Source organism: Rhipicephalus microplus, chromosome 4 (genome assembly GCF_043290135.1).
Source record: "Rhipicephalus microplus isolate Deutch F79 chromosome 4, USDA_Rmic, whole genome shotgun sequence".
NCBI lineage: Eukaryota > Metazoa > Arthropoda > Arachnida > Ixodida > Ixodidae > Rhipicephalus > Rhipicephalus microplus.
This window is the reverse complement of record NC_134703.1, coordinates 96,792,496-96,818,901: the sequence shown is the minus strand read 5'-3', so window position 1 is coordinate 96,818,901 and position 26,406 is coordinate 96,792,496. Positions and strand designations below refer to the sequence as shown.

The 26,406-nt window shown below is 48.4% G+C and overlaps 1 protein-coding gene across 2 annotated transcripts in view; it reads right to left on the bottom strand.

Annotated features, from left to right (window-relative positions):
• The window catches only part of LOC142813958 (uncharacterized), a 56,873-nt gene extending 32,613 nt beyond the window's left edge, over positions 1–24,260 (bottom strand). For both annotated transcript variants that reach the window (XM_075891909.1, XM_075891910.1), the window contains exon 1: positions 24,139–24,260. In XM_075891909.1, coding sequence (XP_075748024.1) covers positions 24,139–24,252 — 114 coding nt within the window. In that variant the 5' untranslated portion in view covers positions 24,253–24,260. The remainder of the gene's footprint in view (positions 1–24,138) is intronic.
• Positions 24,261–26,406: the final 2,146 nt, after the last annotated feature.

Sequence of the window (26,406 nt, the reverse complement as noted above, 5' to 3'; positions counted from 1 at the left end):
ATGCTGAACACGTGGTCGCTTACGCGAGTCGTTCGTTGAGCAAGGCAGAACGAAATTACACAGTCACAGAACAGGAGTGCCTCGCAGTTGCTTTCGCCGTGCACAAGTTTCGCCCATACATCTACGGCCGTCGCTTCTCGGTAATCACCGACCATCATTCTCTATGCTGGTTGGTAGGCCTCCGAGACCCATCTGGACGACTGGCGCGATGGGCTTTGCGCTTACAGGAGTTCGACTTCACAGTATGCTACAAGAGCGGTAACCGGCACGCAGACGCCGACTGCCTATCGCGCCTCCCTCTACCGACGACGGAGTGCGACGCTGAAAACTTCGACCAGTATATCGGCGCTATTGCCTCTGAGTTCCCTGATCTCGCGACTTTCCGGACAGCCCAACAAGAGGACCGCTCCTTAGATTCTCTGTTCGCCTCCGCAAATGAACACGCAAACCCAAGCTCTTTTGTGGTTCATGACGGCGTCCTTTACAAGAAGAATTATTCCGGACAAGGCGCCCGTCTGCTTCTAGTTGTTCCACGCACTTTACGGGCTCACGTCTTTCGGTCCTTACACGACGACGCAACCTGCGGCCACATGGGCTTCGCCAGAACGCTTCAACGAATCCAGCAAAGGTTCTATTGGCCCAAGATGCGACACGACACGGAAAATTACGTTGCTGGATGCGAACAATGCCAAAGACTCAAACGTCCCACGGCTACGCCGCCAGGACTTCTCCATCATGTGCCACCTCCTAACTCTCCCTTCGAGACTGTTGGTGTCGATCTGCTCGGTCCATTTCCACGATCGAGCAGTAACAATCGATGGGTCGTCGTCTGTGTTGACCACCTAACGCGCTACGCAGAAACTGCGGCAATACCTGCTGCAACGGCCATGCACGTGTCGCAGTTTATGCTTCGCTGTATAATTCTCCGCTATGGTCCTCCACGCGTTGTCATTAGCGACCACGGACGTCAGTTCGTTGCCGACGTCGTTGAAGAGATCTTGCGTCTGTCTGCCTGCAATTTCCGCCATGCCACACCATATCACCCGCAGACCAATGGTCTCGTAGAGCGCACGAACCGGACTCTCACGAACATGCTGTCTATTTATGTCGATTCTAAGCACAAAAACTGGGACGAAGTGCTACCTTACATCACGTACGCGTACAATACCGCGAAGCATGAGACTACAGGATACTCTCCATGTTACCTGCTGTAGGCTCGCTCGCCACGATTTTGTCTCGACACTATACTACCTTTTACAGTAGACGTGGAAACTTCAACAGCCGAGACGCTCTGCCGCGCAGAAGAAGCCCGTCGCATCACACGCCTCCGAACCTTGGCATCCCAGCAGCGTTCTAAGAAACGTTACGGCGTCTGCCATCGCTCCGTATCTTATAATAAGGGCGATCTTTTGTGGTTATGGACACCAGTCCGCAAACGTGGTTTGTGCCAAAAGTTCTTGGCTCACTATTCCGGTCCATTCGTCATTCTTGACCGCCTCAGCGACGTCACGTACGTAATCTCGAGCGTCACAAGCAATGGTCGCCGCTCTAGCAAAACACAACTGACAAACGTTGCGCGCCTGAAACCGTGCCACCATCAACCATCTGAGTGACTCGCCCAGAGGGCATCGTCTGCGAACCGGTAGGTGAAACGCGCTAGCGAAGATTCGACGAAGAGGAGGAAGAGACTCGACTGGCTCGCGAGCGACGCTGTGGATCCTTGGCTGAGCTACACCTCTGCATTACCCAAACTGTAAATAAACGCGTTCCATTGTCACAATATAACCTCCATCTAGTTAATCCTACCCGCTTAAAGTCTAATTCGCCCTCCCTGTTCCTGAAACCCAGTGCTTTGAAAAGCTCGGTGCCATCATCCTGAACTATAGGGTGAAGTCCTCTACAGAACATTATCAAGTGTTCAGCTGTTTCATCTTCCTCTCCACACGTACTGCATACCGTGTCTACCCCTTCGTATTTGGCCCGATATGTCTTGGTTCACAATACTCCCATCCTGGCTTCAAACAGTAAAGAACTACCTCGAGTATTATCATAGATCCTTTCCTTGGCAATTTCCTGCTTAAACGTTCCATAGAACTCGAGTGCAGACTTCTTAATCATGCCAATTCTCCACATATCGGTCTCAGCTTCCTTCACCTTCTTCTTAATCAATAATTCCTTTTGGTTGGGTCTCCTGCTGTTTTCTAAGTTTTTACTGGTCAATTTTCTGGTCCGCTTCCTCGATTTTGTATCGACATTCTTCATGTAAGCTGAATACCTTCCCAGTCCAACGCTCCTCCCCCATTCTTCTTATTCGCTTCTCAAATTTTACCTTGCTGCTAGCTTCCTTGCCCTCAAATGATGTCCATCCTATATCACCTCGTGCTCCCTGATTTGGTGTATTCCTGTGAGCTCCCAAGACAAGCCTACCTATTCCACGTTGCTTAATTTCCAATTTTGCTTGAAATTCTGATCTCATGCACAAGACTGCATTGCCGAACGCCAGCACATGACCCCTTTCCATATCCCTCTCACAACATCATACCTATTGTATTTCCACAGTGCCCTGTTTTTCATCACCGCTGCATTCCTGTTACCTTTAGTCGTCACGTATATTTCGTGTTTCCTTAGTACACGGCCCCAATGCTTATCAATACATCCAGATATTTGTATTGATCTGGTTTGTCAAACGTGACCTCTTGTATTCTATGCTCACTACCTTCATTATCATTATTAATCTTGACTGCTGATTTTTTCTTACTGAATCTGAAATCTAACCTATCTCCCTCATTACCGCAGATGTCCATCAATCTCTGCAAATCTTCCTTGTTGTCAGCCATTAGTACTATATCATCTGCGTACATCAATGCTGCTAGTGCCTGTTCAATGAGTTTTCCTTGTTTGATGAAAGAGAGGTTGAAGCCCAGTCCACTTCCCTCTAATTTGGCCATCAATTCTTGTAGGTACTTTATCAACAACAAGGGAGACGGAGGACACCCCTGCCTAAGCCCCCGTTTTACCTCTGCAACTTGGATACCTCTTTTTCCCACTTTATAACACACTGTTTTTTGCACTGTTTTTACCACTTTATAATGGCCTTGTTACCTTTATAGATATCCTTTAAAAGATCAGTGACTCCACCTGCCACACCTAGCGAGTCAAGTATTCCCCACAGGTTCTCTTGAATCACGCTATCGTACGCTCCCTTGATATCGAAAAATGCTAGCCACAGGGGCCTGTGTTCCTTTTCTGCTATTTCAAGGCACTGCGTCAGTGACAACAAATTGTCTTCCAACCTCCTGTGTTTTCGAAACGAATTCTGCAGTTCTCCCAGCACCCTCTCATCCTCTATCCAGGCCTGCAGTCTTTCCTTTATAATCTGCATCACCATCTTTAGACCACTGATGTCACTGTTATAGGACGGTGGTTGTGTATGTCAGCTTTGTCCCCCTTTCCTTTGTAGATCATGCTCATCCTGCTAAGTTTCCATCCATCGGGGACTTCCCCATCGATTATTGTTTTGCCTACTGCCTCTCTCAAAGCCTGCTTAGACTTCGGACCTAATGTCTTTATCAGCATAATTGGAATGCCATCTGGGCCTGTTGATGTACTACTAAGAACCCTCTTCTCAGCGTTTTCCCACTCTCGTTGTGAAAAAGGGGATATTGCGCCACTTCATTCCTCCTTGTCAATTGTGGTGCATAAAGCACTTCTTTGTTGACATTTTCCTGTCACCCTTGTTCTTATATATTCAATAGCTTCGTCCCCTTCTAGCCTAGCACCTTGAGCTGTAGTTATAAACCTCTGCTCTAGGCTAGTCTCATATCTTAGGGAGTTTGGATGGTTCCTATATCTCGAAGCTGCCTTTTTGTCTTTTTTATGTACTTCTGCCAGCCACTGAGCTCCCTTTCTCCTAATGTTTTCACTGATCAGAAGGAATGCATCCCTTTTACAGCTTAGAAAGATTTCCCATTTGCTTTCAACAGCATCTGTCGGTTCACCCCGCTGCTTAGCATGTCTGTGTTCCCTAGAGGTTTCCTGACGTTTGGCTTTGGCTCTCCTAACTTTCTCGTCCCACCAACTCTTGGGTTTCTGTCTTCTTTTCCGGGGTGACTTGTCACGTGCCTTAGCAAGCCTAGCCCAAACGGTCTAACTAGATTCGTGCATGTACACACTGTTTTATTATTTGCAGTGATTACGTTCTCAATTTGTTTAGTAGCCATTTCTGATTGCCTTTTTGAATAAAAATTTTCCTGTATTTGCTCTTCTTGCCTCCTTCCCACTTTCACTGCTCTTCCAAAACTTAGCTTGATATGTTTGTTATCGCTACCCAGACTTCTGGAGTCAGCTTCATCTATCTGCATTTCTCTGAGCTTATTATACATTCAATGTGACATCAGTGTGTAATCTATCCTCGACTGCAGCTTTCCTACCTCTCATGTTATTTGCCCTTCACACTTCTCGGTACTATTGCAAATGATCAAATCATGCCTTTCACACATATCCATGATCATTTTGCCAGTTCCGTCGGTATACCCATCTATATCTTTTTGTGCGCATTGTTATCTCCTAGTATAATTATCTTGCACGCTCATCCTCACTCCTCAATATCCATTGATATACACTCGACCATTGCCTGGTTTTCCTCTTTGGCCTTTGCTCTCGTCAACAAGAACACCAAACCAAGGAGTGCCATTTGCCCTGCCACTTTCCCTTTTAGCCATAAATGTTCCTTGCACTCCTGCTTGACCCTCTGCCAGTCTGTAATTTTATGAATGAATGCCCCAATACCACCCCCTTTCTGCTTCCTTCTGTTCTACTACAATATTTCCACGCGTATTCCGGAAATTTAAGAGGTTGTTTCATACCCCAAAGATGTGTTTCTACAAAACCGTATACCATCGGCCTCTCCTCCCTTAGCTATTCTTCTATCTCTTCACACTTCAGCCTGTTCCTGCCACCCTGCATGTTAATATACCCATGTCTGAATTGGCTCGGCGCCTATGGCTACGTCTATTTCTGCCCCGGACTCTACCTATCTTAGATACTGGTGCCACTTTGGAATTGTATCTGCCTATAACACCTGTCGAAGAGTCTCCCTGGTTGTTTTCTCGTTACTAGCTATCTCGAACCCCGAAGAGCCCGCGTGCCGCCCCAAAAAGCTACTGCGCGTCCTGCACATCGCCAACCCACCTCATGACCTAGCCGCCTATTGAAATGAATTCTGTCTCGTTGAAAGCCACCCCACCTATGCACCTCTCTGTTTAATTCCACCACCTCAAAGGCTTTCTCTCAAATCATCCGTCATATCTCTTGGTTTGCGTTGACAACCGCTCTTTGCAGGTTGCCGTCACGCACCGGTACCTCCGGTATCGTGCATACACTACCTGTACCTGAGGAGAAGTGGCGTGCATTTCATCGACCCCTTTCGCCAGTGTGATCAGTAAAGACTTTTTTCATCCGAACCAAGAGGGCTTACAAGCACAACACAGGTCGGCTTGCTTTCGAATGTTAGGAATTATGAACATTGCTGTTTGCTTAATCGTATGACCCCTTTTTTAATTTGTTAGTTGTTATAATCTCTTGTATAACGAGTAACGAGTTTCACAAGGCGTCCTGTCCTCAATTTTTCCCTACAAATATAACGTCGGTACTCCTGCTGCGTCTCAACTAAGGCTCCTTATGAAATACATTCGTCGCCGTTCTCTTTTTAAGTGCGAAGTAACTCTAATGAACTGTAGGTGCATTAAACGTTTGTGGCTACGTACTTACGTACACAGCCGCCTACGTCTGCATGCTCTCGTGATCGCCTCTTTAATTTGGTGCGGGCCAATATATATTAGCGAAGGCCAAAGATTGGGAGAAACTCCCAGGTCAGGGCACTAACAGCACGATAAATTCTTCGCGTACAGTGTCAATTTTTATGAAAAAAAACACGGGAGCATGTCGCCTGCTCGCTCCAGCAGCTGCTGGCAGTGCGTTGAAGTGGGAGCGAAGCAAGCACAATCTTTTTTCGCGTCATGTCGCGGCGAGCAAAACAATAATTCGTAGCTGATATGAAACCACCGGCAAGATTGCAACCCCCTTCCCCTTGCAGATGATTAGGCTCGAGCCGGTAATCACTTTCAAGGAGGGGGGGGTGCAATCTTACCGTTTTATATCTGCAAAAGATGGTTGTTTTGCTCGCTGCGAGATGTCGCGAAAATAGACTGTGGTTGCTCTCGTTCCCATTTGAACGCACTGCCAGCAGCCGACGAAGCGCGCAGGCCATGCGTCACTGTGTTCCGTTTAAAAAACTTGACACTCTACGTCGGGAAAAACCTTTTTTCTATACCAACGTGACACAATAACTATGTAACAGAGGCCTCGATAGGTGGGCATGAGCCACTGCATGGTGATCGACGGTATATATCTACCCAGGATCAGCGAGGAAAGATAAGATAATTCAAATGCTAGTGGTTTTAAGAAATGTCACCGCCCAAGCACTCCGTACAAATGCTTAACCAGCAAGATATGTGACGTACGGCCCCGGTGTTTGGCAGTGGGTTCAACGCGATGCTGCACTGAAGCCCTTCACAATTATTGGTTACATGTTCGTGCTTCTTGATGACGTTCGACGCACGTTTGCGTTGGGTTTATCACAGTGTTTACTTCACATGCAGCACATTGTGCCTCGCATGATTTGGTTCAAGGAGGAGCGAAATAAGTGGTTAAATGCGTTTCACAATGCGTTAATCACAGTGATTTTTCTTGAACCATAGAGGGCCTCAGGCACCGCAGCTGAAGCCAGAGTGCCAATAGAGAAACTCCCACCAAAAGCGAGCGTTCGCCCCGGCAGACTCGCTCGTGCAATCTTCACGTTAAAGCTGTCGAATTCGCAACAGAGCTTGTTCAATGGGGCGTTGTTTCAAGTGTTTCACATCGCGAGTTAACTCGGCGGCTTGGCTTGTGGAATCCACCTGCCACCGGTGCTTGCGTTCCCGTTTGCTGCCGAGTCATTGGTACGCAGTTCCTGCTGCCACTCGGCCTCCAAGTTTCGTTTTTGTGCCCGGACTGAATAATTGGCCGGCGAGTTTTCCGTGGCTTGCCCATGTGCATAGAAAATTCTAAAATTAACTAGAGGGGACTCTGTCACTGCGATCATTCAGCGAACATGGGAATGATAGGTAGTACACACATTTGCCTAGTATTCGTTCTTGCGGGCGGCAAATCGCACTTTCGTCTTCGTTTATTTCTGTGTTTTGGTTTTGTTTTGAAAGAAAGAATCAACCCTATTGAACTTCGTGACCCGATTTCAAAAGGTAACTCTAAAAGGATAAGGTGGTGAAGCGCAATCGCTGAACATTTGCTGATTTTCGTCTCGTGAGGAAACAGCTCCAAGCCACACGAACATACGGAGCCAAAAGCAGGCCAGAAGTATCAAGATTAGATAAATTTGTGTACTACCCATCGTTCCCATGCTCGCCCCGTGCGTTACGGTTCTCTTAGACACTAGCGCCAGAGTTCCCTTTAGTGTATATTAGGAAACCATATGCCCACGTGGAAGATCTTAGTAGAAACTGACGCGAGCGTGTTCGACACCATGGGTCTCACACTCGCAGCCAATGACGCGCATTCTTGGGTACGGTACGACGCTGCGAACGAAGGAACTGATAACGCAGCCGATGTAGACAAGTCATGATACCGATGTCAAGTGGCATTTCATTTCTTTTAACCATACACAGCTTTCGCTGTGAAACCGCCATCGGCAGCGTTCGTTTAGGAGAATTTTATTTCCGGATATATCATACACAACTTATGTGCACACATAAAACTGGACAATGGCGAACAATGCGTATGTACAATGCAAGCTGTTATATACAGCGAAAAGAACTTATTGCATATGCAGTGACGTACAATGCGAAACTGTACAACAGAGACAGGACATTCATGACATCGAGATGAATAAACTTACAGAAATATTAAGGCTATGTGAACAAACGAGGGGGGGGGGGTCATTAACTGTGTAGGATGATGCTTAGCATTCACCTGTCGGGACAGTTTGCTCTCACGCTCAAGAAGAATATTTCACAAAAGGACATGTTTCTAAGGAAGAAAAGGAAAATACACACTGTAATGTCACAGTGGTGCAAGCTCTAGCCCACCTGCTCAATAAAGGAGGAAAGGCATGGACGCTCTCTTTTCTTAAGGATAATAAATCGCGTCGACCAGCATCGGAGGAAAGCCTCCTCTCCCAGCATGAGTAGTTCTGCATTAGGATCCATAAGCATTGTGTTTTTTTGCCGATGTAGTAGGGGAAACATGGCTCTCTGGAAGCGTCCCCTCAGACAAAGCAGCCCCCTTCGTTTCCAAAAGACGAAGGCTCGGATAGCGATTAAGAGTACGACGAAGTTATCCCTGTGGCTAGACTTCCACTGCATACATATTTGGAACATTATGGCAACCATGCGCCAAGAGGTGCGTGCTGCTATACATTCATGGAAGACATGGTTCAGTGTTTCGACGCGACCGCACTGCGAGCATGTGGCGGAGGGCGCCACGCCCCACGCCGCAAGGCGGTCGGCCATTGGTAAAGCCACCCATTCCCTAAGCCAGTTTAGGTCGCGGACTTCGAAGGGGAGAGACGTGTTTGCAAGAGTCCAACGTCTTTGCGCCCGGCATTTCTGGCGTTGTTCCTCAGATAGGCTTTTAAATGCTATTAGTTTGCTCATGTCGGTAGGGGACATTTTCATAAGTTCTTCAACTAGAAAATCATTTCGCCATTGTTGCAAAGATTTTCTACCATGTGTGTAATACGCTGGTGGCTAGTCAGCAGCTAGTCCCGCGTCGTTTGCTAAACCAAAAAGTCTTCTAGAGGTTCCAAGCAGATACACTACAAGTTGCCTGCCTCGATACGATGAGTTCTTTAAAAGTGCCCAGGTGTTTTCGAGAGCCAACATGCGGCACATTACATCAAGGTTGGGAACACTGAGCCCTCCCCATTTTACTGGCAGGCGGACCAAGGCTCTAGCGACAGCTTCGGCGTGGCCAGCCCAAAAAAAGGAGCCGCACGCAGTAGCCACTCTCCGCAAAACCCGACGAAGTGGTCGAGCAATTCAGGCTATATAAAGCAGTGGCGCTGTTATGCTAGATTTAATTAGATAAGCCCTTTCAGTAAAATGTAGTTGAAAGGTTCTGGCGACTTCAATGCGTCTGTTCACTTTGTGTTGGATTTCTTTCCATAGCGTGCGGGCTACCTCACCAGTTGAAAGTAAAGCCACACCTAAGACTTTAACTCCTTGGACGATTTGGGCGCCGTCAGGGAACTCTTCATTGTGCATCCCAAAGCACAATGCCTTGCTCTTTCCCGGATTAAGACGTGCTCCCGACATGTAACTGTGCGTGTGAAAAATTCGCAAAAAGGCTCTGTCGCTATATATGTTCCGAATAAACAACGAGATGTCGTCGGCGTATGCCGCTACTTTCACTTCGCCCAAGCCTGGGAGAGGAGAACCGTGTATTGAAGTGCATTTCTGAATTTGTTTCAATAATGGATCTATGCACAATACAAAGAGAATCGCGGAGAGAGACAGCCTTGTCGAATGCCTCTACTTACTTCGATAGGTTCAGATGTATATTCATTCACTACTAATGACGCTTCGTACAACCGGACCAGCCTTTACGCAGACACAGGAGTTTGCATTTAAAGAACTCTCTATTTACCATTATGGTAACAAAAACCCAGGAAACTTCACTGGGCAGCTTGGGCGGGTTTAAGAATGTTATGAAGCACCACTTTTTAGAAATAGTGGTTTCAATGCAGCACATTATTGCTGATAAACGACTTGCCATGACTTTTAGCTTGGAACCGCAATGTACAGATCGTAACTAGGTCCATCACGCAAACCACTGCCTAACACCAGTTGTGGTGACGGTGCGTGTGTAACGGCAATTGTAGTTGTACTGGAGGTTATCCGGTTTATTACAATCTAGTATACAGTTCCCTGCTAAACGAGATGGAATCTGGGCAGATGCCGCATGTGATAAGCACGCAGCCCCTGTGGTGGCCTACACACGCACCACTCCAATAATAAAATAATCAACTCAACGGACATCACCTTGAGAAGCGGAAGAGATGGCAATCGTGCAAGCGCTTGGCAGTTACAATGTCACGTGCAGCATAAGCGATTCGAAAATTGCATTGCTATATTATCCTAGGTGCAGAGTTCACCGTACCACCTACACCATGCTGACCCAGAATCCCCCTATGTCCCGCACCGTCGAGCTCATCTGGTTGGTCGCGCAATCGGGAAACCCTGGTGATGAGGTCACCGATTTTTTAGCTCGAAGGTCGAGAAAACGGCCGCAGGCGAGCCTATCGGGGAGTTTCTGGAAGGAGTGTGCGTGCACCTTTGCTGAGCCTATCGAGAATGTTCGTGCGGAAAAGCAGTTGTATCGCCCCCTCAGTCTTCCCTTACTACAAGTAAACAGCACATATGACGCCCTCTTCAAACGTAGGCCTTACCAACCCCCTCCCTTCTCTTCCACTACCAATCCATTCCACTTTCCTGCCATCTGGGCAATGCACCGAGGGCAAACCAAAGTAATGGGGTATTCGGTTGGGCGTTTTCGAGTGCTCTGTAGCGCTCTGAAAAGTGGCTGCACTTTTAGAATTCAAGTGCTCGGACTACAATTGGTTGGTTCTTTCAGAGCATCGGCCGCTGACTCTAAGCGCTCCTGACCACTCTCACTTTGCAGTGAGAGCGTGGCGCGATCTGACATGGAGGATGGATCACGTGACACAAACTAACCAATCAGGTGGCTGCCGGCAGGTGAACAATTTGAGGAACGCGAGCGTGCATTTCGGAAGGGGTATCGCCAGGAACGTAATACTTCGTACACGTGTGTTTTTACAGCCATTTTTTGCGCCTGTGTGGGGCGAATTCACATCTACGAAGCAATAAATGCACCATGTCATTAAATAGGCGGCTGGCGTAGGCGGAGGAAACGTCAATGCTATCGCTACAGAACCTTGCAGACGGCCTGGTGATTTGCCTTGAAAATAGGAGCACGGACAAGGACGCTCACCAGACTTATGTGCTGAGATCAGAAGGCTTTCGCTACATACAGACATGTCAGAGAGAGAGAGAGAGAGATAGAGAGAAATAGTATTAGAAAGGTCGGACAACTTAGACATGTCCACTGAACTCATCGGCACCATTTGTTGACGCAACGAAGCAATGTTTACCCGGCAGTTTCCCGCGCTGGCTGCACGGTGGCGCGATAAGCGCGCTGCTCTAACCGCTTTGAGATCACCGATGTACTCAGTTGGTACGCTGCCTCTCGTGCTCCGATTTCGAGCAGCCTCTGTACCTGGCAACTCTGACCAAGAGCACCAGAGTGGTCAACCGAATACGCCATAATATTCTCCTGTTGTGTGCGCCTTCTCGTCCTCCCGGTGGGCCGCGCCACTCTAATCCCCGAATGCAGAGAAGTTACTTGACTCGTACTTAACTCGTTCTTGACTCAAGACAGTCTTGCCGGTCACCATAAATCGTTCTCGAAGTTGCGGACGACTTGAAGGTGACTTGGCTCGGTCGAAGTCAGGACAAGTTTCAAGTCAGCTGTGGGGATAGCTTGAAAGCGACTTCATGCGCTATTCCAACATGGCCACCTCTCGAATGGACGTCGAGCGGAGGGTGGCGGCTTTTGAGTTTGCTTGCCTCGCTTTAGCGTACCATTTTCTGAGGCGCACTGCCTGTCGAAGATTCTTGGACCCGCTTTACGTGACCGAGGAAATACGATGGAATAGTACGATGAGGAACAATTCCACGCTCGATACAGATTCACGAAGAACGCCGTGCGGCAGCTGCTGGGTATGTTGCCGCTCCGTGAAAGGGGGGACAACCGAGGACAGCCTGTTTTTCCAGTGTTACAGCTACTGATGGATTTTGGGTTTTATGGCGCTGGCACATTCCAAACAGTCACCGGGAATCTCATCCGCATTCCGTAGTCGATAGTTTGCCATGCAGAAGGAAAAGTTACGCTACTCATCGCAAAGCACCTGTTAGCAATGCTGGTGCGCTTTCCGCAGCTGGCAGCACTTTCTATAGTTATGCGGGACTTCTATGAAGTGGCTGAGTTCCCTGGTGTTACAAGCTGTGTCGACTACACACACGTGCGTATTAATAGATTCGGTAGGGACGACGCCGAAGTGTTCCGAAACCACAACGGTCATTTCTGTTTTCCTTAAACACGACGACAAGATGACAATTTTCGCCTCTCTCGGTACAAAATTGACTCGGCGCTGTGTCTGTGTACCTCGTCTATCTTTTCGTCCCGTCTAGGGCGCTGTTTCTCGCTCAGAAAGGCATGGCTTGTAGCACAACGCTACGTAAAATTCCACACACATAGAAAAGAGGTGCCCCTATCACGGTTTTTTTATCCGCTTCACCATGAGGCCACCAGATCATAATAATGAGAGACTTTAACGCCTCTCACACGGCATGGGGCTGTCATATCACCACGAGGAAGGGTTCTAGGGTGTACGATGCTGCTCAACATCACAGACTAACCCTGTGGAACGACCCCCTTCAGAAGACGAGAATCGGGAACAGCGTCTTCAAGGATACAAATCCCGATCTTACATTTCAGCGAACGCCACTGGGGCAGAGTGGAGTGTGCTACCGGAAACTTTAGGTAGTGATCATCACATCATCCAACTCTCCGTAGCGTACACTCGTAAACACACCAAGCCTGGAATAGCACGGTTAACGAAATGGCAATCCTTTAGGAATGACCTCGACGTCGAAACCACCATAATCGACATTGAAGAACGGCTTAAGAATGTGCTCAAGATAGCCAAACGCTTCACTAAGGACATACAGCTGGACGCCGATACACCTGCCGTCGACGCACATCCCCACCTTTGAAAGGCTAGAAGAGGATGTCTAAAACAGTGGAAGCGGCAAAAACTAAACAGAAAGTTACGGAAACGCATTTCTCTCCTCACCGAGCAATCTCAAGATTATGCGAGCCAATTGGCCATGAAGAACTGGCACGCTTTCTGTGACAAGCTGCAGGGGACTCTGAGCACCAAGAAGACCTGGCATCTGCTAGCACACTTCTAGCCATGCAACCCTCCACAGCTGCAGAGAAGCAGCACCTTCAGAGGCATATTCGAAACTACGCCAGTGCAAAAGAACACCTCCTAAAAAAATTTCAAAAGAAGCTCTTTGGTTATGCACCCACTGGGTCTTCAATTCACACCAAAGAATACCCTGGTGCACCAAACACTGAACTCGACTGGCCCTTCAGTCTGGCTGAACTGCACACAACCCTAACGAATTGACAAGAAATACCAGCCCCGTAATAGACAGGATTGTCAACAAGCACTTACGCAACCTACCGCACCAGGCCGCCGCGTCTCTTCTCCGATATTACAACGACTGCTGGGATAAAGGAGAGCTACCTGCGGTATGGAAGCACTCGGAAATCACCATGATCCCTAAGCCTAACAAACCAGTTGGCATTGAGAACCTACGCCTGATTTCTCTCACCTCGTGCGTTGGAAAGCTGTTCGAACACATGGTGCACGACCGCTTAACTCAGTACCTGGAAGATAGTGGACACCTACCGGACACCATGTTTGGCTTCAGGCAGCATCTTTCGACGGATGACGTGCTCTTACTACTCGAAGAAGACCTCTTTGATCACCTAACCCATCGAAGAAAGTACTCCATACTCGGAGTCGATGTCAAGGCGGCCTTCGATAACGTCAGCCACGATGTGATCCTCAACAACCTCGAAGACGTTGGCTGCGGCATTAGAACCTATACGTATGTCAGAAACTTTCTGACGGACTGTACGGCAACTGTGGGCATATGCGACATCCGCAGCAAAAGCTTCCAACTACCGAAAAAAGGAAAGCCGCAGGGTTCGGTCATCTCGCCGTTACTTTTTAATGTGGCTATGATCAATCTGCCAAAAATTCTCGACAAAATACCAGATTTACGGCTCGCGATCTACGCTGATGACATCACGCTTTAGACCAGGGCTTCGAACACTGGGAGACAAGAGACCTGCCTACAAATTGCCGTAGATGCCATCGAACGATATCTAAGAAACTGCGGTCTCTCCTATGCCCCCGAGAAATCAGAGCGCCTCGTCCTCTAAGCGAGAACAAGAGGCAGACCCCTTCTATACGACGAGCCTGATCCAAGCGTAACGCTGAAAGGGACCTTAATTCCAAAAGTCGAGACCCTGCGAGTGCTTGGAGTTCACATCTACAAGGATGGATCGGGAGCTACCGCCATACGGAGACTCCAACAGACACTATCACAACTGACGCACCTCGTCAAGAGGATCGCGAATGAACAAAAGGAACTCAAGGAACACGACACGCTACGTATAATGCAAGCTTTGTTCACCAACCGCATTACGTACGGCACGCCATACCTGAACTTGAAAACCGTTGAAATTGAAAAACTTAATATTACCACCATTGATAAACGAGCCACTGTGGCTCATACGCGTTTTTGGGTGGCGAAAAAGAAAAGAACATCTTCGTTGCTCTGGTTCAAGTGAACTCCTGGCTGCAGGTCTTGCTTTGCTCATGGCATTACTGGTGGAGACGCTGGGTACGTGTACTTATGCTGTGTCGGCCATCGTGGAGACAGCTACATCTTCCAGAGCAAGAATCAGGCGCCGCCTGCGTGGGTTACCCCCTAAATTTCGTCCCTTGGCATCGACACCCAGAAGTATGGCAACTGCGATGACAAGCCAGGCGGTCCAAACCAGTGATTCCCATGGTTCTCTTCTCGATGTTTTTCACGTGCCAAAGGCATCAAAGCTGTTCCATGGATACATCTTCGAGGATGTTGATGACTGGCTCGACCAGTTTGATCGGGTTGCCAGTATCAACAAATGGGACGATGTTCGCCAGCTGCACCGAGTTTACTTCTACTTGGAGGATTCTGCGAAGACGTGGTACGAGAACCACGAGGGCTCCTTTGCAACATGGCAAGAGCTTAGCCGACAGCTACGTGACGCCTATCACAGCACCGAGAGGAAGGAGAGGGCTGAACAAGCCATATCCTGCAGAAACCAACCGCCGAACGAACAAGTATCCATGTTTGTCGAGGACATGCTTCGGCTCTTCAAGCACCCGAGGAAAAGAAAGTGCGGCATTTGATGCGCGGAGTAAAAGAACAGCTGTTCGCTGGGGTCGTGCGCAATCCACCGACGACAGTCGCCCAGTTCATCAGTGAGGTAGCCACAATAGAACGTACGCTGCAGCAGTGGTCGTCACAATACGAACGCCAAATCCCGGCCACCACATGCTCTATTAGCTCTGACAACGAGAGACAGGCCTCGCAGACTTCATTCAAAATATCATTTGGGATGAATTGCGACAGCTTCAGGCAGTGGGATCCCATCCACCTGTGTCAGCCCTCGCGGATGTAATCAGACAAGAAGTCCGGCAGGCCGTCACACCCTTGGCCCCAATCGCACCACCGATTCCCGAGGCCCCAGTCCTGACATACGCAGATGCATTGCGATCCCCTGCGCCACCGGCTACAGATACTGCTAAGCGGCCAAGGTACCAGGCTATGCAGCCATTCCGCGACACTGCTTCGAGCCCACCTCTCGGCTCAAGGTTTTCGAGCCCACCCACTTATCTGCCATCTATCTCAAGACAAAGTGGTAGCAAGGCAAGCATGTGGCGCACCTCGGATAACCGTCCGCTCTGTTCTCACTGTGGCGAAGCGGGTCACGTATACCGGAACTGTGAATACCGGCAACTAGGTCTCCGCAGCTTCCACAATGATGCTCAATGCCCGCGCTATGGTGAGCGCCCCCGCGAAATAGAAACCTTTCTCACAGGCCAACGTACTCCTTCGACTATTCAGCACTGCCAGTCGAGATCACTATCGCCTCGCCGGTCTACGTCAACCAGTTTGCCCTCATCGTCTTCCGCTCCTTTCAAGAGCCGGTCACCAAGCCCCGCAGGGTAACTAGTAACGGCGCCAACTGAGGGTGAAGTCGCGGCCCGGCGAACTGTAAAACACCCTCCTTCGACGCAACGACCGGACGAGGACGATTCCAGTTTTGCAGTGTTCTCCGACAGCAAAACGATTGTTTCTGCCGAAATTGCAGTCTTCGTCGACAATCATGCTGTTAACGTCCTCGTCGACACCGGTGCCGACTATTCCGTAATGAGCGCCACACTGGCAGTTGAACTGAGGAAGGTTACCACGTCATGGCAAGGACCCCAGTTGCGCACGACAGGTGGCCATCTGGGGACGCCTACTGGTATGTGCACGGCACGCATTCGAATACGTACGTCGACATTTGCGGCCTATTTCATCGTATTGCGCGTGTGCTCTCGGCCAGTCATTCTAGGAATAGACTTCCTTCGTGAATACGGCGCCGTCATCGACCTCCGTGAATTTCTTGTGTCGTTCGAGGATCCTTTTTGCGCTGCAACTGACAGTACGCAATTCCGGAAAAGAGCGCTCCGTGTTAACGACGATTCTCTGACTCTCCCGCCTCGAAGCAGCCTCTTTGTCAAAGTAGTATTGCCACAGGACGTGTCTGACGCGGTAATTTATGAGGCCAATTTGTCTCTCCTTATTTCACGACAAATCTTTGTTGCCCGAGGAATCATTCAGACTAGCAATCGGTATGCTCACCTGCTGGTCACGAACTTCAGCGACGAATATCGCCACCTAACGAGACACACTGCCATTGCATATTGTGAAGAACTTGCCGATGCCGATGGTCCGTCTACGTTAGCTTCATTTTCATTGAATGGCCACCCTGACGAGGCCTTCGCGAGCGCTCTCGACGTAAACAAGAGACTACCTTCGGCTCAACGAGAAAGCCTTTTGCGTATACTCGGCTCATTTCAAGACTGCTTTGCCACTACGTCAAAGGTTAAACAGACACCACTTGCTCAACATCGTATCATCACGGAACCCACCGAGAGACTTATCCGACAACAAGCCTATAGGGTGTCGCAAAAAGAGCAGGATGCGTTACGTGACCAAGTCCAGCAGATGATTCAGGACGACGTCATTCAGCCATCGACCAGTCCCTGGGCTTCGCCAGTTGTGCTAGTAAAGAAGAAGGACTGTACGTTGCGTTTTTGCGTTGATTACCGCAAACTGAACAAGGTCACCAAAAAGGACGTTTATCCTCTACTCCGGATAGATGACTTGTTGGACCATATACGCAACGCTAAATATTTTTCCTCCATGGATTTACGTAGCGGCTACTGGCAAATTGCAGTGGACGAGCGCGACGGCGAAAAGACGGCGTTTATTACTCCCGACGGCCTGTACGAGTTTAAAGTGTTGCCTTTCGGTCTATGCTCAGCGCCAGCTACTTTTCAAAGAATGATGGATACGGTTCTTACGGGGCTCAAATGGCAACCATGTCTTGTTTACCTTGATGACGTCGTGGTCTTTGCAGACACGTTTGAACAACACGTCCAACGCCTTCATGCAGTTCTTCAGGCAATCAGAACAGCGGGGTTGTCTCTCAAACCCGATAATTGTCATTTTGGATATGAAGAACTGGAGTTCCTTGGTCACGTTGTGAGCCAAGCCAGCATCCGCCCAGATCCCGAGAAAACCCGCGCCGTTGCCGCCTTTCCCGTGCCCACAGATAAGCGCGACCAACGCCAATTTCTGGGCCTCAGTGCGTATTACAGGCGCTTTGTCAAAAATTCTCGAAGATTGCTGAACCCCTCAACAAGCTTACAAAAGACGGCGTCTCGTTTGTTTGGGGTCCCGATCAGTGCCATGCGTTCGACACCCTCCGAAACCTCCTCCAGGCTCCATCTGTACTTGGTCATTTTGACGAAAGCTGACACGGAATTATACACTGACGCCAGCAACGTTGGACTAGGAGCGGTATTAGTTCAGTGGCATAATGGCGTAGAGCGCGTGATCGCTTATGCGAGCAGAACGTTATCCCCAGCGGAGAAAAATTATTCTGCAACCGAAACAGAATGCCTCACTGTTGTCTGGGCCATAACAAAGTTCCGCCTATACTTGTATGGCCACCCATTCAGGGTAGTTAGCGATCACCATTCCCTTTGTTGGCTCGCGAATCTCAAAGATCCCTCAGGTCGTCTACCACGATGGAGCCTTCGGCTACAAGATTTCGATGTCACCATCGTCCACAAATCTGGGCGGAAACACACCGACGCCGACTGACTCTCACGTGCACCGGTTGAAAATTCCAACACTAACCTTGAAGACGACGACAATTTTCTTTCTGCCGTATCAGCAACCCGCTCAGCTGAGCAACAGCGTCGCGACTCGGAGCTCATCCTGCATTGACTGATATGTGGTGTTTAACGTCCCAAAACCACCATATGATTATGAGAGACGCCGTAGTGGAGGGCTCCGGAAATTTAGACCACCTGGGGTTCTTTAACGTGCGCCCAAATCTGAGCACACGGGCCTCCTTCATTTCCGCCTCCATAGGAAATGCAGCCGCCACAGCCGGGATTCGAACCCGCGACCTGCGGGTCAGCAGCCGAGTACCTTAGCCACTGGACCACCGTGGCGGGGCATCCTGCAATGACTACCTGGAAGGACGCAATTCCCACCTTCCTCGAAGCTTCGCACGCTCACTATCCTCCTTTTGTTTCCGCGATAGAGTGCTTTATAAAAAGAACTTTCATCCTACACAAGCTATGTATCTGCTTGTTGTGCCAACTACGCTTCGTGGTGACATTTTACGTGCGTGTCATGACGAGCCATCGCCCGGACACCTCAGCTATACGCGCACGTTGCAACGAATTCAACGTTCGTACTACTGGCCACGGCTCGCGAAGACTGTGAAGCACTACGTTCGCACATGTCGCGACTGTCAGTGGCATAAGATTCCACCTTTACGACCAGCGGGACTACTGCACCCGATTGGCCCACCAAAGGCGCCCTTTCATCAGATTGGCATGGACTTGCTGGGGTCATTCCCCACGTCTTCGTCTGGAAACCGGTAGATTGTGATCGCTACAGACTACTTAACACGCTACTGTGAAACCAAGGCACTTCCAAAAGCCAAGACAGCAAATGTCGCCCAATTTTTTGTTAACAGCATCGACTTACGTCACGGTGCTCCAGCTGTCGTCATAACTGATCGTTGGACAGCTTTCACCGCAGAGATGCTGCAGGAAGTCTTGCAATTAAGTGGCACGGAACATCGTAAAACAACGGCTTACCACCCGCAAGCAAATGGGCTGACTGAACGACTCAATAAGACAATTGCAGACATCCTGTTAATGTATGTGGACATCGATCACAAGAACTGGGACGCCATACTTCCCTGCGTAACTTTTGCGTATAACAGTGCTGTTCAAGAAAGTACCGGTTCCACACCTTTTCGCTTAGTCCACGATCGCGACGTCACGACGATGCTCGACGCCATGCTCCCGCCCGATAACTTAGGAATATACCACACGGATGCCGCCAAATTCGCGCAGTGCGCAGAAGAGGCCCGTCAACTTGCTTGTCACCGTATTCAACGTAACGAAACCGCAGACGCGCGCCGCTACAATGTTCGCCACCGTGAAGTTATTTTTAAGCCAGGTGATGAAGTCTGGGTGTGGACCCCTATCCGACAGCGTAGACGGTCAGAAAAGCTTCGGCGCTACTTCGGCCCTTGTAAGGCTGTACGACGTCTCAGCGATGTCACTTACGAGGTTCTCCCACAAGGCAATTCGAGACGTTCTCGTTTCACCCCGCAAACTGAAGCCATTCACGTTTCACGTCTCAAACCATACTTTTGGCACTGTGAATCGCCAGTGAGGGACTGACTTTATTGGTAACTTCGCGTCTTTGTTTTTGTTTCGTATTTTACTTACATTTTTTTCTATTTTTCTTATTTCTCATTTAAATTTTGTCCCCACAACCAACTACGTTATTCCGCCTTACGCAATTCATTTTGCTCGCATGCTAATTTTCATCTAATTTTCTTTTTTTTGCCTTCATGTACAGCATGGAGAAGATGCTTCTTGGGAGAGGGGGTAATGCCACCATTGATGAACGAGCCATTGTGGCTCATACGCGTTTTTGGGCTGCGAAGAAAAGAACATCTTCGTTGCTCTGGTTCAAGTGAATTCCTTGCTGCAGGTCTTGTTTTGCTCGTGACAATAACGTGATAAGAAAGGCCACTAAAGTAGCCCTGGGACTTCCGCCAATGGAGACTACCACACGTCTTCTAAAGATGGGCGTCCACAACACGTGGCAAGAGCTCATCGAAGCGCATAGAAACAGTCAGCTGGAGAGGCTCAAGCTCACGCCCACGGGCAGGTCGGTGCTCCGGTACCTAAACTACAGCGACACGTTCATCGCCGATGCAGACCGGAAAAAGCGCATCCCGCTGTACAATAGAGAGTCGCTGTCCATCGCACCTATTCCACGCAACATGCACCCTACTTTCCACAAAAGGAGACGCAAGGCTAGAGCTAACGCTATTCGACGAAAGTTCAAGCAAGACCCGGACGCCCGCTACACATACGCGACCAAGTATCCGCATAGAAACTCGTGTGCTATCAGCGCCGTCGATTCTCAAGGCCAAGAATTAGCGTCAGCCACGGTCAACGCACTCAATTCCGACGCCGCAGAAGAATCGGCAATCGCTCTAGCAATCACAGCATGTACAGATGCCGCCGTAATTTTCACCGACTCGCAAGCCGCCTGCAGAAATTTTGCGAAGGGCCGTATCTCAGCCAATGCCATCAATATTTTTAAATGACGAAGCACTCCACTCCCATACACTTGTGTATTATGGGTGCCAAGACACGAGAGTCTGCAGGGAAATGAAACGGCCCACGCCACTGCCCGCGAGCACATCAGCCGGGCTGCCCCCTGCCCTCAGGACATTCGACCCGTCGTTGAAGAGACGGAAGTTGTTCAAAACACCTACTCGTCGTTACTCCAGCATTACAGGCTGGAGCAACGAGTATACCCTCCACCACACCCAAAAATGACAAAAAATTGCCCGCGGCTTCCCTCGGGGGAACACTGAGGAGGATGCGGAAGCATGTAATTGGTTAACGGGTGTTAAATTGCGACTTACTTGGGTCGATGGCTAAATTGGTTAACGTGGTTGTGAAATGGGGTGTTAAATGAGTGAACACGTACGGCACGTATGCGAAAGGGCGGCGTTTTATTTATTGCGACGAACCAACGGACGAGCGGCAACTGAGCGAGCGAGCGCCGACCTTGAGTATATATACAGCGCGACGGTGCATGCGCTGTCAGCTGTCGAATGTTCTCGAAGGAGAAGCGCGCGCGGCACAGATGGTGGGCGACGGCGCGACGGCGCATGCGCGCGCGTCAGCTGTCGAATGTTCGAGAAGCGGTGCGGACGGCGCGGACGGCGCACTACAAGGCGCGAGTATAAGATGCTTCCGCATGTAATATGTTGAACGATTTTGAGTACTTCGTACTCAACTATGGGAGAGCACTGAGCCGTCCCGCTAAAACAGTTTAGTGGCTGGTAACAGAGTTAGACACATGCCTGAATACACAGGCATGGTTCAGTGTGCACCGACGCTCGCGTAGGTTTTAAATAGCTAACTTTACCGTACAAGCTCATGTTTGTGTTACTGGTTTCCGTACCAATACTTTACCTTCCTGGTGCATTTAATGTGAAACTTTGACCGTTTTAACTCGGACACATGTATGCTTTTGAAGTGCAACAAATAACCTTATACTTGATGAACGCGTGAATATTGCAGTAGCAGAGAACGAGTGATTATTGTATCAGACGTAATGAATTAGCTCAACTAAGGCGGTGCGGACGGCGCGGACGGCGCGGACGGCGCACTACAAGGCGCGAGTATAAGATGCTTCCGCATCTAAAAAGGAAAGCGTAATACTGAGACGCCTGCAAAGCAGCACGTACACACATGGGGCCCTAATGCACCGTCTCTACCCAACGAAATATAGCTCTATGTGCCCGCTTTGCAACGTACCGGACACACTGGCGCACTTTGTTCTTCCATGCCAGTGTATTGCCAGACGTAATCTGCAACAACACACGACTGATAACGAAGCAGGATGGACGAGCGAAGACCTAACCGAAACGTGTGAGGCGAAGCTCGCCCCCGAGAACCTGGAAGACCAACAACAACTCGTTGCCAGGGCCAAGAAGGCACTGGAAGCCAGAGGGTTCCTGGACTAAGGAGCCCTCCCACCTCAAGGTGACACCGGGCATTGCTCGGGGCACTGTTTCAAAATAAACGTTTACTTATCTCTCTCTCTTCACCATCATGCAGCGATACATTGCTGCACCTCGCGAGACAGAATTCTGCTGAGGGCAATGTCCTGACCCCCACTTTTTCTCTTGTTTAGGAAGCTCAACAGAAGGATACGAATCACATTTGTTCGCAGAAATTGTTTTTTTTTCATATTTACTGCGACCTAGCCCATCACAGGCATGCACACAGGTGAGCAGAAAGGCAAATACCGTGAAAATCGCGACACCTTGTGAGCCAGGTGAGCACAAATACGTGCCGTGGCGTTCCATTGAAGAAAAAAAAAACGACGAAAGAACCCAACGAGATGCTTGTTTCACCTCCAAACACGCAACCGTGAAGAAACGCGCCGCATTTGGGTGGCCACTAAAACCAGCGGGCAACGAACGCTTTACAGAAGCAACACTGCGCATCGCTGTGGCGGCTGGCACCACGTGCCACTCGTTAGCCATAAAATGGCAAGAATATGCTTGTGGCCCTTCGTTTTAGATGCGGAGCGTCTAATACTCGAGGCTTGTAGTGCGGCGCCGTCCGCAAGCTTCCTCCTCCTTCTTCCACCATCTGTGCATCCCTTCCTCCTCTACGCACCGCGCGCGCTTCACTCCTCCACCATCTGTGCACCCTTCCTCCTTTACACACCGCGTGCGCTTCTCCTCTTCACGAACATTCGCTAGCTGTATAATGTAGCGCGCATGCGCCGTCACGCTTCGAGAACGTCGGCAGCTGACGCGCGCGCATGCGCCGTCGCGCTTCGAGAACATCGGCAGCTGACGCGCGCGCATGCGCCGTTGCGCTTCTCCCCCTTCTCGAACATTCGACAGCTGACAGTGCATGCGCCGTCGCACTGTATATATACTCAAGGTCGGCGCTCGCTCGCTCAGTTGCCGCTCGTCGGTTGGTTTGTACGGCGCGTCGACGTCCAAGGTCGCGGTGAAATGAATTCAAACGAATCCACAAACACAATGATCGACGTCCCTTCGACAAGCGCCGCCCTTTCGCATACGTGTGTACGTGTTCACTCATTTAACACCCCCTCCTACAACCACGTTAACCAATTTAGCCATCGACCCAAGTAAGTCGTAATTTAACACCCCATTTCACAACCACGTTAACCAATTTAGCCATCGACCCAAGTAAGTCGCACTTTAACACCCCGTTAACCAATTATATGCTCCGCATCCTCCTCAGTGTTCCCCCGAGCGAAGCTGCAGGCAATTTTTTTATTGTTAATTTAAAACGTATGGTATTTTTTGCTGTAATGCATGCCTTACGCGAACAGCTTCAAAATTACCCTCGTTAGCAGGTGAGCAGCGTGTTTCTGCTTTGAAGCTCGTTCTTGACTTGACCAAGCAAGACAGCCTGAGCATCTATGAAACGCAAAGGCTGACTTGAGCGTTTTGAAGTCCGCTGCTTGCTTCACGCCGATTTGCTCAAGTTAAGTTGAAGTCGCGAGCCAAGTAACATTTCTGCATTCGGGGGTAAGCCTGGGAGGACTGCAAAAACTCGCTTCGCTCTTCGCACCGGGCAAGGCAGACGGTCGCCGTCAACCTGGCTGCCAGCGTCATGAACTTATGAAACATAAACGTTTGAGTGTGGTGAGGTCACCTAGGAACCCAGGGCACCTGGGAGATACTAAATTGCTCTATTGCCCGTAACCACAGAAATACGCCAAAAACGCTTCATAAATTTAACTTGAATGTAACTGAAGGCTGCAGTGACCACAGCTACGTAATGTTGAAGATATGAGGAAAGTTTATGAGGACATTATGACAAAAATTATCCGTCATGAATACAAAAAACGTAAGCTATACTAGTAGAATAGCAATCAGCGTCAAAAAACTTAACCTCTTGACACCGAGAAAATGAACATGAAAAATAATCACCCTTGAGGGGTCTTGATATTGAAGAAGGCTTGGGTTCTGAATCAACGTGTGTAGATCAAGTGAAGACACCACCATGGCAACGGCCAAAACTATTAGTACTGCAAAGGTAGCCATCGATTGTCTGCCTCCTTTTGGAGTAGACAGACCGTTATGTGGCATGCTATTTATACAGTCGGCAAAGGATGAAATGTTGTACTTGTATAAAATGCAAAAGAAAGAAAGCCTGTGGTCATGCGATTTATCTTCTTTAGAGCATGTGAATTTCACGTGTAGTTCTTTTACATTCGTACGCATAAGGCGCGCCCAGGTTATGACGCGCTATGTGACTTCTATTCTAAGAAATAGTAAGCACCTTTTTGTGATCAGTCAGTCCTGAGATATTTGACATGGGGGGGTTTGACATGGGGGGGATAAGTTAAAGAGTAAGTCAGCAGTCGTTTGTTTTGGCACAAATCTACCAGTGCGATCCTAGAATTGTAGCACCACCTTGCCGGGCAGACATCGCAATTCACCATGTATATATCCGGGGCACTAGATTTCTAGTCTGTCCAGTTTATCTTTATAATAAATGCTTGAACTACTAGTACAAGCACATGAAGACGTATTTCTAGAAAAGTGAAAATGGCTAATGAAGGAAAAGTTCCCCTGCATTCAGAGCAGAAGCGGGGTGAACTGCTGTTCTTTGCGGTCATTTATATAATAATCCCCCCAAGCGCCTAAAAACGGGCCGTACGAGGGTGAATTTGTGAATAAAAAACACATGGCCACTGATTAGGGGAAAAAGAACAGCATAGCACCACAAAGTGTAAAAATAGTTATGATTGAAAAGCTTGCTATTTGTCGATTCACAGTGGAAACCAACTAGAAACTTTGTCCTCTCATAACCCATTAAAAAGAGATGTAAAATTTGAACCAGTGCTTTGCTTTTTAGATGTAACCGCATCAAAACTCCGACACTGAAAAAAATGCATAGTCGCTGTTCCGTCTGTACAGTGGTTCGTTCTTATTTTTACGGCTGCCATTTTATTTAGGTAATATTTTTAATACACACTGTCAATCCCATAGAGATTATGAGAGGTGTAAAATCTAACAGTGATATAGTACATCGAAAAGAAAAAGAACTGAACAAAGGAAAAACTCAACTACAAATACAAAAACCTAAGTTAACATACCAGTTAATTTTTCAACTATGAACACGTTGGCCCTTTATTTAAGCGAGAACAGAAAAAAAGTAAAACCGTATTAACGTTGGAGGCTATGAAGGCTATGAAGTCGCCTTTTACTAGTTTTGAAAAAGTGGCTACGAGCATGCTAGTGGCAATGAAGGGGCACAGGGTATTTTATATTTTGACAGCAAGTGCGAATACCCAGAATTTTGAAACATATCTGGGTAAAATTTGTAAGGTGCCAGGTTATGAGAGTGTTTATGGCGGGTAGTTCCAGCTGGGCCATATGGCTTATTTAGTGAGACTTGCCTAGATTTAGATGAGTATGCTCTAGATGATACATTACATTTAAGCAAGCCAATTTTGTCACGTTTTAGGGGTTAGTAATCCAGCCTTCCTAACGAATCTGATTGGGTAAATTTGTTGACGATTATCCTAAGCGCTTTTCATTGAACGCCTTCCCACTTGCTGGTAAGTTTCTGGTGTAAATAAACCAGGCACTGTTTGCACGCTCCAGGGCGTGATGAATGAGTGTATTGTAGGCCAGCAACTTTGTGTCTGGTGCTGCTTTCAGTAAACGGGTTATTATAAATTATGACAGCTTTAGCACACAAGATGTGATGTTATTTATTTATTTACAAGTACTGCAGGCCCTGTTCGGGCCCAAGCAGGAGTGGGTAACTAATGTCAGTGACAAAACAGAATATAAAAATATAAGAAAATACAATACTAGGTACAAAAATAAGGAAATTCTCAACATCAGGGAAAATATAAATAATACATAGCAATAATGGCATTCATACCGAAATACGAAAAATCTAAGCACTAATGAGGAAGGTAATATATTGCATAATAAAAATCAAGTGTTTGGTCATTGACGAGATGGGCGAACGATTGTGTCGTGCCCGCATTAACGACCTCCTGAGGTAACTTGTTCCATATTGAGAGAGCATGAGGGAATAATGAGTACTGATGAACGTTCAGATGACTGAATGGTTGTTTAACTGTTTTATCATGATAAATATGATCAAAGTGCACGGACGGGTTGGTTATATAGCGATTCGGTGGAATGTTGAAGTGACCATGGTACAATCAGTAGATG